The 13,941-nt window shown below is 38.5% G+C and overlaps 1 protein-coding gene across 3 annotated transcripts in view; it reads left to right on the forward strand.

Moving 5' to 3' along the window:
* Positions 1-495: 495 nt before the first annotated feature.
* The window catches only part of LOC126267134 (uncharacterized), a 126,926-nt gene continuing 113,480 nt past the window's right edge, over positions 496-13,941 (forward strand). Inside the window, exons 1-2 of one of the 3 annotated variants that reach the window (XM_049972057.1) lie at positions 496-629; positions 5,567-5,768. In XM_049972057.1, the coding sequence (XP_049828014.1) occupies positions 5,574-5,768 (195 nt within the window). In that variant the 5' untranslated portion in view covers positions 496-629; positions 5,567-5,573. Of the gene's footprint in view, positions 630-5,566; positions 5,769-13,941 lie in introns of those variants that run through there. The other 2 variants (XM_049972058.1, XM_049972059.1) reach the window with 2 other exon arrangements.

Below are 13,941 nucleotides of genomic sequence, written 5' to 3' on the forward strand. Positions count from 1 at the left end.
ATGCCAGTATGTTGCTTTATCATGTTCCTTGTTTTATTATGTGTACTTTAATTCTGAGTAGTGCCATGGTATTTGTAGGTACGTTTCTTAGCATGTCAGTCATACTTTATGATACCTCTCGAACATTACCCTCGACAGCATCAAATGGGAGCAAATGCTTGAAGATTGAAGAACAAATAAATAAATAATAAATTGGTCGGTGAGGTACTTTTTAGTTCGTTTCTGAGAATCTAAGGATTTTCAGTTTCCTACATAAAAGTAACCTGTTGTACACATTTAGAATTATTAGCAGCAGCGTACTTTCCCCGACTACTGTATTTCTTGCTCTTAATTTTCCATAAAAAAGTGTGATTTCTAGATATCTCTCTAGAACACTGCCGCATTTTATAGTTCAGTATGTTTCACGTTTTTCGTGTCTGATGATTTTCTAGTCTTCACGGTACGATTCATCTGCGCAGTAAAAGCAGTGAGCGTCTTTTGATATCTTTGGTAAGTGGAACAACAGGTGGATTCCCTGCGTACTCTTTGGACATGTTGTGATTGATGTTGGTTAGGTTATGTGTGATGAATAAATGGTGTTTTTGTTATTGTGATGCTATCCATATATTTGAGTATTTAAAATAAATACGGTCAGTATTTTTATATACCTTTGATGATAAATATCAACAATATCTTGCGATTTTCGTATATTTTGTATGTTATATGGACGGCTCGTATCGAACATTTCTGTTTACCCCGGTTTTCTTCTCAGTTATGAGAAATAGTAATAACATGTTTCTGGTTCAAAGAAAGTAAAGGCGATATATATGTTGCACAGTAGGCTTAAATGTTGTTAGTGCAGCTGTGATATTCATTTATAGCTGATTTGTGCCTTATTTACTTATAGGTTTTTTTTTTTTTATTTCGTTGTTTCGTGAGATGGAACATGTTAACTGATTGCATTAGATGTAGTTATGGCTCTACAGAAAAAAATAGTTTGCCTCAAAAATTGTCATTCACCACCTTTAATCCACTGACAAGATAGGAAAAGGTTTGTTTGTGTAGCAGTAATTTGCCATTTCGCAGCAAAAGTGATGTGGTAATAGTGGATATTATACTTATTCCTAGGTGGAGGTCTGTATCTAAGGGGCAAAACCAATGGGAATAAAAGAAAAACAAGTCTGCTAGTAGTGTATCATCCAGTGTGTCAGTTCTCTGTTGTAGAAACTGCAAACTTTTTCTTCATGTTGCTCAAGTTGAGTGGTAGAACTGTGAAAGATATGTGAAAACCTCGTTTGCAGTTAATGATTAGTAGAGTTGGATTTGCCTTCAGACATTATTATATCATTCAACATGACAGCTCATTTATTTTAAAGATGCAATATGAATACATTTTGTCTGATGTCGGGAATTTGAAATGTATATATGAAATTGTTTTCAAGTTGGCAAAAGTGCTGGGTGTGTGTTAGTTCTCAGCAAGAATGATGATACTCAGGATCACAGTTTGTAACTAGTGTATGATAAGTTACACACTAAATTTTATGGCAGGAGAAATGAACAGCAATATTGGAATGAAAGAAGAGACTAGATGAAGTTATCAATGTGGAATAACAAATTAAATGGGATCGACCTTTGATGATGCCACTTCTTTTGTTCAATTAGATGATTGGAAAATGAAATTTACTCTCTGCTTCACACAGAATAACTCTTTTCGAATATAAGATGGTGAAAAATTAATGCAGATCTAACTCCGACAACAGAATAGTTGTAGGTAGACGTACAATAAAACTTTCTCAAAAGAGGAATAGGAAAAAAGTTCCAGTAGCTTATATTTTACGTAATTTGAACATCATTATTAAAATGTTGCTGGAAGTGGGGAATAGGGAAGAACAGCTGTTGTTCAAAGAAATCCAGCAAAAAAACCAAGGCAAGAGAACTGTTGACTGGAGGGATGGCATTTACTGTGCCAAAGTTAAGGGAATGTCTGATTCCAATTTTTGTAGCTTTTGCTGTTTGGTTTTGTCAGGTGCGGTTGAACTATATAGGTCAAGGGAAGTGACCGATTCCTGTACTTTTTTTAAATTGTCTTATTTATATGTATTTTCGTGTTTGTTGCGGTGTGTATATAGTGACATCATAGGTGCCATATTGGAGATGCTTAGAATAGCCATTTCCACCATATCGTCATGGGTCAAACAATCAGATGGAATCGGACACTACCATAATCCCCAAAGTTATTAAGCATGCTTAAAGGTGTCCAGAAATAAATGTGAAAGACATAGTGCTACAATCTGACCTGTGTGACGTGTCGTAGAGAACACAGTGGTCCCTATCATTACATCTATATGTTACTAACGTAAATGTGATGCTACTAGCAAGATAAGTATACAGCCTCTACTTTGGGTATCAAGATTACCAACTGACACATCAAGAATGATATTCTTTGAAGTTCCAACACCATAGTTCTTTGGGATAGCTTAAGGTACCCAAGGATCAATACCCATTATGGCCCTTTGTCAACAGTACTAATTCACCTACATTTCTGAAAGCTATAAAGTTTATATCAGTCAATGCGCACATAATTTTTATTTATTTTCTATACCAATTTTGAGTTTTTAGTCTTGATCAGTATACCATGATGTTTTGTGGCTGGTGGCTGTATCAGAGTATAGTAGTGGTGAGCAGTTCCGTGAGGTTCCTACTAGAGGACAAATTGAGGCATCTTGTTGGTCACACACAGTTACATGTTTGGGGCACTGCACATTTTATTGAGCGGTTAAAAGGCCTGTCCATCTCACACAAAGGCTTAATTGTGAGCTTCAGTATCAAATCATCCTGTTCCAATACAGGACACAGTGAATATTCTACAGGTGAACTTTCCATTGGTTATATGTGACCCTGTGCAGCAGTGCCTGATGAGCACTCACCTCAAGTGGAAGGGAGACTCAGATAGAATGGTGTTTAGGAAACCAAATAGCACAGACAGTCATCTATTTTCCACAGCTCATCTCCAACCAAAACAAAAGAACTTGATGATTATTAATGAGAGCCTACCGTATCAGTGGTACTGCCTGCGTGCCAAGTGAACATTGCAAACTACTGTTAATGCCTGTGACGAGAGTACCGCAAAGAAAGTTGTGGGAACAAAGCATAAGATCAAGAATACTCAGAATGAGCTGCCACAGCTAAGTGCCCAACTACCACACATAAGAGGCAATACTGATAGGGTGGTAAAGATTCTACACTGAAGGGAGATGAAACGAATCTAGTGTTGTAAAAACAAAATAGAGAGACTTCCTGGCTTTCGATCTGTGAACAAAATACAAGCTTAGCTGCAATTGTGGAGTAGCCTCTATTGATAACATGGTAGGTCCCATCAGCACACACATTGCTGAGCACAAGCAGTACGTACTGCATGGTGAGCATACTAATTTTGCAGTGGCAGAACATGTAGACAAGTTTGGTGGATCAACAGAATTTAAACACATTCACATTTTAGCTAGGCAGCCACTTACTACAAAATGAAAAAATCAAGGAAGCAGTTGGTAGGTCCCATCAGCACACACATCGCTGAGCACAAGCAGTACGTACTGCATGGTGAGCATACTAATTTTGCAGTGGCAGAACATGTAGACAAGTTTGGTGGATCAACAGAATTTAAACACATTCACATTTTAGCTAGGCAGCCACTTACTACAAAATGAAAAAATCAAGGAAGCAGTTGAGATGGCAAAGGTGCCATCCGGTATGAGCCACGAGGAGGTCTCAGGTTCTTGCCATCATTGTTGGCAGTAACTGTGAATTGGGGAGTTGAATTTGGTAGAGCAGCTGCCACATAGGGCACCGTATGCATACCAAATCAGCAACAGCAAAAGCCTAACAGGTGAACATTGCAAATATGAACTATTTTGTTGCTTGTGGCTATAACGAGAGTATCACAAAGAAGGCTATAGGAACAAGGGGTAAGATCAAGACTACTCAGGAAGAGCGACCGTGGCATATCGCGCACGTACCACATGCAGGAAGAATTCGTGAGAGCATGTCTATGCCGAAGGGGACCCAAACCCATGTACTACAGCAACCATCCAGTAAGAAACTTCCTGGCTGTCACTCTGTGAAGGGGCTTCGCATGACAGAAGTATAAAAGCTTAGCTGTGATTGTGGAGCAGTCTGTATTAATGAGATGGTATGCCCCATCAACCCATGTATTGCAGGGTACAAGTGATAGATACAGCTCAGTCAGCATACCAACTTGACAGTGGCAGAACATATAGATAATTGTGATAGACCCATACAGTTTAAACCAGCCCATGGTTCAGTCAGGCTGTCACTGCAAAGTGAAAAATCAGGGAAGTGGTTGAGATGGCAAAGTGACCATCCAGCATGAGCCACGTGGAAGTCTACAGGCTCTCACCACCGTGGTTGCCAGTAACTCCAAGCTGGAGAGCCGAATGTGATACTGCAGGCAGCAGGAAGCACAGACAGCTCACATGTGCTCATACAAAAGCAGCGCCATCTTGGTAAGGCAGCTTTCACCGAGAACTTAGTAAGGCCAAAAGGCCCAGACAGTTTCAGATAAGTACAAAGCAGTACCATCTGGTTACTCAGAAGTAAGTTTTTGTGGTTTCTGTAATATGCTTTGGTGAATGGCAAGCAGATTTGAAACTGCTGCTATTAATTTATTGATTTACCTAACTGATTCCAGTCTTCCTTTTCTATAGTATCCTAGTTTGTATTATGGAAGGAAGTGATAACACGTAAATGGAATATTTGTGCCCATATTGTTTTCCATGTTTTCCAATTAAGGAAGTCTATATCTTAACTTTTCACAGTTCAGTTAGTAGTGTATCTAGTATTTTATACAAATGTTGCTGGTTACTGGTTTATTTATATAGTTAGGCGCAATAGACTTATAAGAATGCCGAGCCTAAGGGTCTTGCGTGAGAGAACAGTCATTACTATCAGCTAAGAGCTCATCTCTGTCGAATACATTACATAGATTTCAATTAAGAATGCAAATTCGAGGATGCAAATCGAAAGGTGATTTATATACCCAATTCATCAATTACCTTGAAGGTGACATGCCATTCAACATGCTGTCTTCTTTGTAACTTAGTCAGTTCTAATCAAAATGTCAACATCTTTCAGGAAACATTAAAATCTGATGTTATGCAGATGTCTGAGTTGTTCTTGTCCACTTATCCATCACCAGAGATTGTATTTTTGAGGGAAATGATGATCTGCTCATGTGATGTGTTTTTTAAGTTTGTTTTACTGGTGATTATACTCTCTAGCTACAAAGTCAGAACAGCTGTCATTAAAATGTGGTCTGACACTGTAGTGCGTCTTATTGTCACGCAGAGGACCTGGGCTTATTCCTCAATACCGCCAGGGATTTTTCCAATGGAACGGGGTCCTCTTAGCCTCATGATGTTAGTTTAGGAGCTACTTGGATGATAAGTGTTGTTTTGACAGAGGCAAATGAGGATGTATGGGTACTAATGTATATTGTTTACCTTTTTGTCTTTTGTGAAAAACTTTTGAATCGATGAAACTGTATTATGATCGTTTGCATTTTATGTTCTAGTTGAAACATGTATCAACCTCTCGTAGAATTGGGAGACTTGAAATCTGTCCTGAGAAGTGTGCTGGTGTCATCAATTAGTAAATTGACACCAAAGGAGCTCCAAAATGATTTCCGAAGAGTAGAGGGCAAATTTGTTCCATATAGAAAGTTTGGATATGCCACTTTTGAAGACTTCTTACAGTCAATCTCAGACATTTGTTCAGTAAGTGCTATTATTTTTTAAATTCAGATTTATTTAACAATATTTTGTTGGCAGATGTGCTATACTTAGTTGTAAAGTAGAGTAAATGATGAACCTGTAATCTTACATGTTGTTTCCTCTGCACCATTCATTAGTGAAGGCATCCAAGGAAAAAAAAATGAAAATCTCATTTGAATGTAGTCCTTTCATAGCTCGTAACTTAGCAGTTTTCTCCTTATATCCAGAAAGAAACAATCCCTGTGACATTTTATTGTATATTTGTTATGGTTTTCTTTCACTATTGCAGGCAGATTCTGGGATAGTTCCTTAACTAGAACACAGCCTTGTCCTTCCTCCTACTGAACCATTGCTTTGCCTCAAATGGGCATGATACTGACACTCAGACTTATGTTATCTGAAGGTGATAATGGTCTGGACATCAACCTTGTTTGTAGTTGTCTCTCCATTCCCAGTGCCTTCTCCCACTTTCTGTTCAGGAAGTACTCTACAGTTCTAACTCTGTTCTTGCTATAGGAAAGAATCTTCTGTATTGCAGTACTGCCAGGGCCAGGATTGTAGCATTAGGTCATTCCATGTCAAGTGGTCCACTTCATAAATTATCCCCACCTCACCAATCAGATTGTGTTCATATTTTGTGAGTACCTACCTATTCATGTTACAGGCAATTCCACAAATTCTTAGCCCTCAATATTAGTCATTAGGAGCCACTAGAGTTCAAGTCTGTCGGCATTTTGTAGTGAGGATGTAAAAAAAGTTCAGGTAGAATTATTAAATGAAGTAATTGCCAGAGAAAGCATTGCTTTTAGGAGCTTATTCTATATTTATTTCATTGTGAATCTGCGAAATTTAGCTTTCAGAAGTGGATGCTTCTGTAGAGAATTGGGGGAAACTATTACTCTATAAAATTTTTCTTGATATTTGGGCAATTTTGAACTTGTAAATCTTAAAAAAAGACTACTCTAATGCAGTTTTGGTATGTTTTATCCCTTAGGCTGCAGACTCTGTTTCATTTTCAAAAGATTTCCTGATTACTTGAAAATAATTTACCATTTACCCAAAAGCGCATTTTGCAATCGAATACTTCGCAACCATACAAGTGTGAAATGTTGCATTACATTTTCAAGCTGTGGGAAGTGCATCATCTCCCATTAGAACATAAGGTATTATTTCTACTTAACTATTTACTTCATCTGATACAGGCAATTCAGCTACATCATTTGTTATTTATTATTTTCTGAATACTTTTCCATTGTATAGTTGACTCACTGTGGCCACATTCATTGTAGTTGCCTTGTAGTTTGGATCAACTGCTGCTGGACATAAATTGAAAAATTATTTTTATTGGTATAAAATGCTTGCATCTGTTGCACCAACAAGGAAATAGTTATGCCTCCTCCAGCTGTGACCATGTCCAATAAGTGGTTTGTGGCTATATGTGCAAGCTGCATCCCATTGCACAGCCTTGTCCTGTGCTATGCTGTTCTATGTAGCTTGATGAAACTGTCTTCACAGTCTCTTGTTGAGAGAGGACCATATGAGCATAAGAAGTACAAATATGACTGTGGTCTCATGTGGAATTTATCTTCCTTATGGACCTTAACTGAACCATCTGAAATTTTACATGTGTCGTCTATAAGAATGTGACAGACCGTCATGTGGTTTTCAAGAAAGACCTGTGTCTGGATCAGTGTGTTGACCCTTGCTTCCTCAATTCTTTGACTCACTATGAACTCTTAACAAAATTGTTTTAGTTGAAGTATTCCTTACTATTTACACCTTGCTATCCACCTCAGAAGATATTTGGATGAAAAACCCGTAGGGATTTTTGAAACTGTGTTCTGATTCACAATGGTTACAAATAAGCGTGTTGTAACAGCAGCTTTAAAGGGTGGTTGTGAAAAGCCTGTTTTAATAAAATAAATTGAATGGAATTTGTACAACTAAGCTTCGCTTAAACTGGTACCTGTTGGATCTGCATTTAATAAAATTACACATATTGGTAGTTGGCTCAGTATTCATGAAGCAAAGATGTATGGCAGTAACTTCATGGACTCTGATTAAAAATGTTGAAATGCTGATTTTGCATTTATGTTTTGCATAGTTTCTCTAATTCGCTCAAGAAGAATACTGGGACGTTTTCTGAATCAGTTTCCACAGCTGGTTCCTTTTAGTGTCCATATCTGCTTCATCTGGGACTATTGTGTGTTAATACCTCGGTGAAACTCTAGATAAGCTCCAGAGCCATACTGAAGTGTTTTGTATGCTGCAGTGTTGTCAGAGCTTCCTATGAGGTATGTTGGTGAAATAAGGAGGGTGTGTCATATGCTGGGTCTATACAGCCATTGAGAGAGCATGGGACAGATGTGTTCAAAGGTATAGTGTCACGTTCTCACATCACTATATCATAGCTTTCAAAACCAAAACAATTCAGAAGAAACGGGCAAATATTTTGTAATTGAAGATTATCAGTTTAATTTAAGTTGAGCTATTAGGTCCCAACCTTATCACAATATTTTAATTCATGACATCTTCAGGAGATAAAAAATGTGACAACAAAGATTATTAATTTAATTTATGTAATTAACACTGTTGTATTCCAGTCTAACCTAAGCCTTGGGGTAAGCTACAGATTTCTTGGTCACCAAAACAAGGTTTTGTAGTTTTCACATTTGTTGGTTTTGCCAACTCACAACTGAACTGTCACATCGTAACCTAACCACAACCTCGTAATTCATAATGTATTCAGGAAAATGTCACTCATATGTGACAGTGAAGACGATACACTGAAGAGCCAATTAAATTGGTACACCTCCCTAATTTTGTGTAAGGACACTGCGAGCGCTTAGAAGTGCTGCAACATGACATGGACTTGACTAATGTCTGAAGTAGTGCTGGAGGGAATTGACACCATGAATTCTGCAGGACTGTCCATAAATCCATAAGAGTATGAAAGGGATCTCTTCTGAACAGCACATTGCAAGGCATCTTAGATATGCTCAATAATGTTCATGTATGGGGAGTTTGGTGGCCAGCGGAAGTGTTTAAACTCAGAAGAGTATTCCTGGAGCCATTCTGTTGCAGTTCTGGATGTGTGGTATGTCTCATTATACTGCTGGAATTGCCCAAGTCTGTCGGAATGCACAATGGACATGAATGGAGGCAGGTGATCAGACAGGATGCTTACGTACATGTAAACTGTCAGAGTCGTATCTAGACATATCAGGGGGCCCATATCTCTCCAATTTCACATGCCCCACACCATTACTGAGCCTCCACCAGCTTGAACAGTCACCTGCTAACATGCAGGGTCCATGGATACAAGACGTTGTCTCATACCCGTAAACATGCACTCGATACAGTTTGAAACTAGACTTGTCTGACCAGGCAACATGTATCCAATCATTAACAGTCCATTGTTAATGTTGATGGATCCAGACGAGGTGTAAAGCTTTGTGTCATGCAGTCATCAAGGATACACGAATTCGGCCTTTGGCTCCGAAAGCCCATATTGATGATATTTCATTGAATGGTTCCCATGCTGACATTTGTTGATGGCCCAGCATTGAAATCTGCAGCAATTTGCAGAAGGATTGCATTTCTACCACATTGAATGATTCTCTTGGTCCTGTTCTTTCAGGATCTTTTTTCGTCTGCAGCGATGTCTGAGATTTGATGTTTTACCGTATTCTTGATATTCACTGTATGCTCGTGAATGGTCATATGGGAAGATCCCCACTTTATCGCTACCTCGGAAATGCTGTGTCCCATTGCTTGTGTACCGAATATAACACCACGTTCAAACTCGCTTAAATCTTGATAGCTTGTCATTTTAGCAGCAGTAACCAATCTAACAACTGCACCAGAGACTTGCTGTCTTATATAGGCGTTACCAACCACAGTGCCATATTTTGCCTGTTTACATATCTCTGTATTTGAATACTCATGCCTATACCATTTTCTTTGGCACTGCAGTGTAAATTTAATCTGTGCACAATGCCTAACTATACCCTTGGAAATCACAACATATTTGGGGAAAAATAGGTGAATATTTGTGACATGAGTGTACACAGTGAAATTTGTAATCGTGTTTGTCACAGATACTGAGCTGCTGCAGTTTTAAGTATGCTATTAGGTTCTGACCCAACCGCAACCTCATAATTCTTGACCTATCTGGGAAAAAAATCAAAGGATGGTGACAAGAATGAAGGAGAGAATAGTTTATGGTTTGACCCTAGAAATTCATTGCCTCTTTTTTTCACAACGCATTGGTTACATGGAAGTATCCTGCCAGTGACTGTGCCAACCTGTGAGCAGTAGGGAAACACTGCCATGACTGCCACTGGTCCTGATCTAGACTTTTGCCAGATACTTGTCATCTTCACTGAAGTGGTGCTCCTTTTCAAGCTGCTGTGTTTTTAACATGTTGAATCCATATAGTGATACACCAGTATTTCACAGTTTAGTAGTATATTATGAAAGCTTTATTACGCTCTCAGTAATGTATTAATCTGCCACCAATATTCATATTTACAGTTTCATTAATCCTTTCATAGTGTATTCACCAGGAAGTTCATCAGTGAGCCGTCTTGATCTTCAGCACAGTTCTTGGTAGAAAGTATGCAGTTTATGGTGGATCTCACCATCAAGCAGGTTCATCACTTCTGGTATGGTGAAATACATGACTGATTGTAAGACTACCATGCTCATTTAACAGTGAAAAAATTGTTCCATGTGATTTGAGTCACAAAATTAAATATAAAATCTCAGTGGTGTATCTTATGTATGAACTGTTCAAGAGTATTTCACTGAGTTTATAAGAATATCAAGTGAATTTAGCTGGGTCCCCCCAGAAAATCGGCGAGCGATATGGAGTTTCTAAACATTTATTGTGATACTGCCAAGTCTCAACTACACTAAGAGCTGGAAGAATATGTATGTTTTCATAGCTCATCTGTTTTTTGAGTAGATCTAAACATCTTGCACTGTGGAACATAACTTGTGAGGTCCATACTTGTGAGGTGAGGTGTTGTCAGGCACTGGGCAGAAGTAACACTAAAACAGCAAAAGAATGCTCCATGGAGTAATATTCTCATTTTGGTAACCTGTGTAAATTGCCGAAACTAGTAGTAAAGTAAGGAGAGATTGTTAATAAAGCTGAGCTAGATTCACGTTTTTTGAATAGTGGCATGCAGTTCATTTCAGATTTAATTCGCAATTGTCTCCTACTAAAGTGCGCGTCATTTATGTTGGTGGCCGAGTTTAGGTTCGTTCTGCGCATCTGACGTCACAAAACAGTCAGCCAATGAACAGAGAACAACGTTGCCAGATCTCGACTGCAGAGCAGAGCACGGACAAGTGTCTTTAGTTTTAGAAATGTTCAGTCATAAATAAAGTAATTCAACAAAAGCAATGTCTTGATGCAGACTTTCTTTTATAGAAAGTTTGGAAAAAAACATTCTTTATACCAATTCCTTCATATTCTATTAATTAATTAAACCAAACAAGCAATAAGAGTCCTAATTCAGGCGATAGCAAGGAAAGGTGTTTGTATCAATCTCACGAACCGCTTTTTCGCAATAAAGAACAGAGGTAATTGTTTATTTCCTATTGTACTTCTACGAAGTGTTAGTCAGTATTTTGCGTGACCTATTAGAGTTCTCATGGAGTTACATTGTAGGACGAGTTACGCTAGCGTAATGGTTAAGGTGTTGGGTTAGTAAACGAAAGGTGCTTCATATTTTCTTTATTTAAAAAACAATATGGAAGTGTCTTACTTCACGAATTTTATTCGTTGGAATGCAATTTTTTGAAATTTCTAGTGCTTTGTCTCTTCATTAACCCTTTCGCTGCTGCAGACACGTGCTCCCCGCATTCCGCACTGTGCGCGATTTTGTCATCACTGCACTGCTCGCCTGTGCAGACACATGGTGTTCCCACTGCTTTGACACACTTATCATTCGATTTCACAAAAACTATTTGGCCCAAAAATTAGATTTTTACACATCTTCTTGACTGATACCTTCCCACCATAAATGACTTAATTTCGTTTCGATGTTCAACCCAGTTATTGTGCAGCATTAAATGTAGTAAACAATTGCACAAAATTTTGAAGAGTTTGCAGAGGTAAAAGTCCATAGCGTATACTTTCCGTATGGTCTATTTTAGTTGCCACAATGTTGAGAATGAATTGTTGACAAGGTACCGAAATTTCATATAAAATTTACTGTATAAGAATATCTTATTTAATTTAAGTACCACATAGGTGTCGTATGTAATATTGAGAAATATTCCGTCTTTCGCACGTTTGGCTTTATTTTAAAGCACTTCAATCAATCAAAAGGAAGTAGACAAAATACATTAAACAAAACTGTGGACTTACAAAAACATTTCATTCTCAACATTGTGGCAACTAAAATCGACCATATGGAAAGTATACTCTATGGACTTTTACCTCTGCAAACGCCTCAAATTTTCGTGCAATGGTTCACTATATTTAATGCTGCATAACAACTGCGTTGAACATCGAAACAAAATTAAGTCATTTATTGGGGGAAGGTATCCGTCAAGAAGATGAGTAAAAATCTAATTTTTGGACCAAATAGTTTTTGTGGAATCGAGCAGTGCAGTGACAAAATCGCGCGGAATGCGGGGAGTACGTCTCTGTAGTAGCGAAAGGGTTAATGCCGCCGTGATGGCTTTACTTCATAAACTGCGCGCTCCCCCCTAAACGTAAGCTTGCGAACTATGCTGTAATATGGCGCTGCTTCTCTTGGTGCACGCGTTGTGTGCAACTGGCAACGCAGCAATCTTCCGCGTCTGGGCGGGCATGCGCGAGCTGCCAAGATAAAAGAATTGAACTATAACAGCATCTTTTACGCTATCAGTATCCATACTAATTTCAATCTATCCAACATCTCTGAATGTTGACAACCTTGTGGATTTCCCAAATATTGTGTCAGCTAATTGTTGAAACTAAAAGCAGACAAACAAATCTCTTTGTTGTTATGGTGTGCTGAGTCAACTTTTCTTTGCTACATGTACAGTAATTTGTGAAATAGCCAAGGTTATACCAAGTAGTTTCCTGGTGTCAAATTCAATTTCCAATACCCAAAAGTTTTGTGGGTAACCAGTTTCGGTTGCTAGGAGGAGCAGGTGTAGGTATGTCTTCTGGTAATGCTAATCTACTCGAGTGAAAGAATCTCTGAAAAGTTTTTTAAGATTTTGTGTTTGGGAAACCTGTCAGAAAAAAAAAATCAAAAATTAACAATGACATTTGTTTTCTCCATCTCACCCAATAATGTTCAGGTTTTTAAAAATATGTAATTTGATAGATTTCTGAGTGAGGTCATATAAATTGCTATTTATGTTCCCTTATATGGGTCATCCTGCCAAATTTTTGTATATTATGGAAAACTCTGCATGTACAGGGTCTGTTTGGAGGCCAGTCATATATCTAATCTCTAATCTCAGCTCAACCCTGTTACCATTAATTTTAATGTGAGCTAATAATAATAGATCCGAGGGGCATTTGATTTGTCAGATATCAGGTAAACACAAATATTTATTGTCTTTATTAAAATTTCTTGAGTCGTGTACCAATAAAATTTCTTGTGTCATGTACCACATTACTAACATTGATATCTGTGTACTGAAATTTTGAGTCACTGTTGTTACTAGCCACAGAGCACCCTATACTTCTGCACTAAATAGCTATCAAAATAAATAAAGTGGGAGTAAAGGAGACCATTCATTGAATAGCAGAAATGCTGTGTCATCAAGAGGCACACACAAAAGAAAATGAAAAATTTGCTGGCTTTCAGTAGAAACCCTTTGAAGAGGTGAAGTACGCAAGATTGCATTTGCACCCCCCCCCCCCCCCCCACCACACACACACACACACACACACACACACACACACACACACACCAGCATACCAGCTGAACATATAATGCCAGGTGTGCAGTTTGGCAGGAAATTGGGGTGGGGGTCATGTTGGGTGGGTGGGGCAGTGTGGGGGTTCAGGACAGTTTGCTTGTGGCTTTGAGGGAGGCAACTAATGTACAGTATAAGAATGCAGTAGGGAGGGTTGGCAGGTACACAGACTAGGCATTTGACTCACAGGTTCCGGAATCGCTGAGGTGCGCCACACCACGGAGGAGACGTGGAGGTACCT

The sequence above is a fragment of the Schistocerca gregaria genome, chromosome 4 (genome assembly GCF_023897955.1).
Source record: "Schistocerca gregaria isolate iqSchGreg1 chromosome 4, iqSchGreg1.2, whole genome shotgun sequence".
NCBI lineage: Eukaryota > Metazoa > Arthropoda > Insecta > Orthoptera > Acrididae > Schistocerca > Schistocerca gregaria.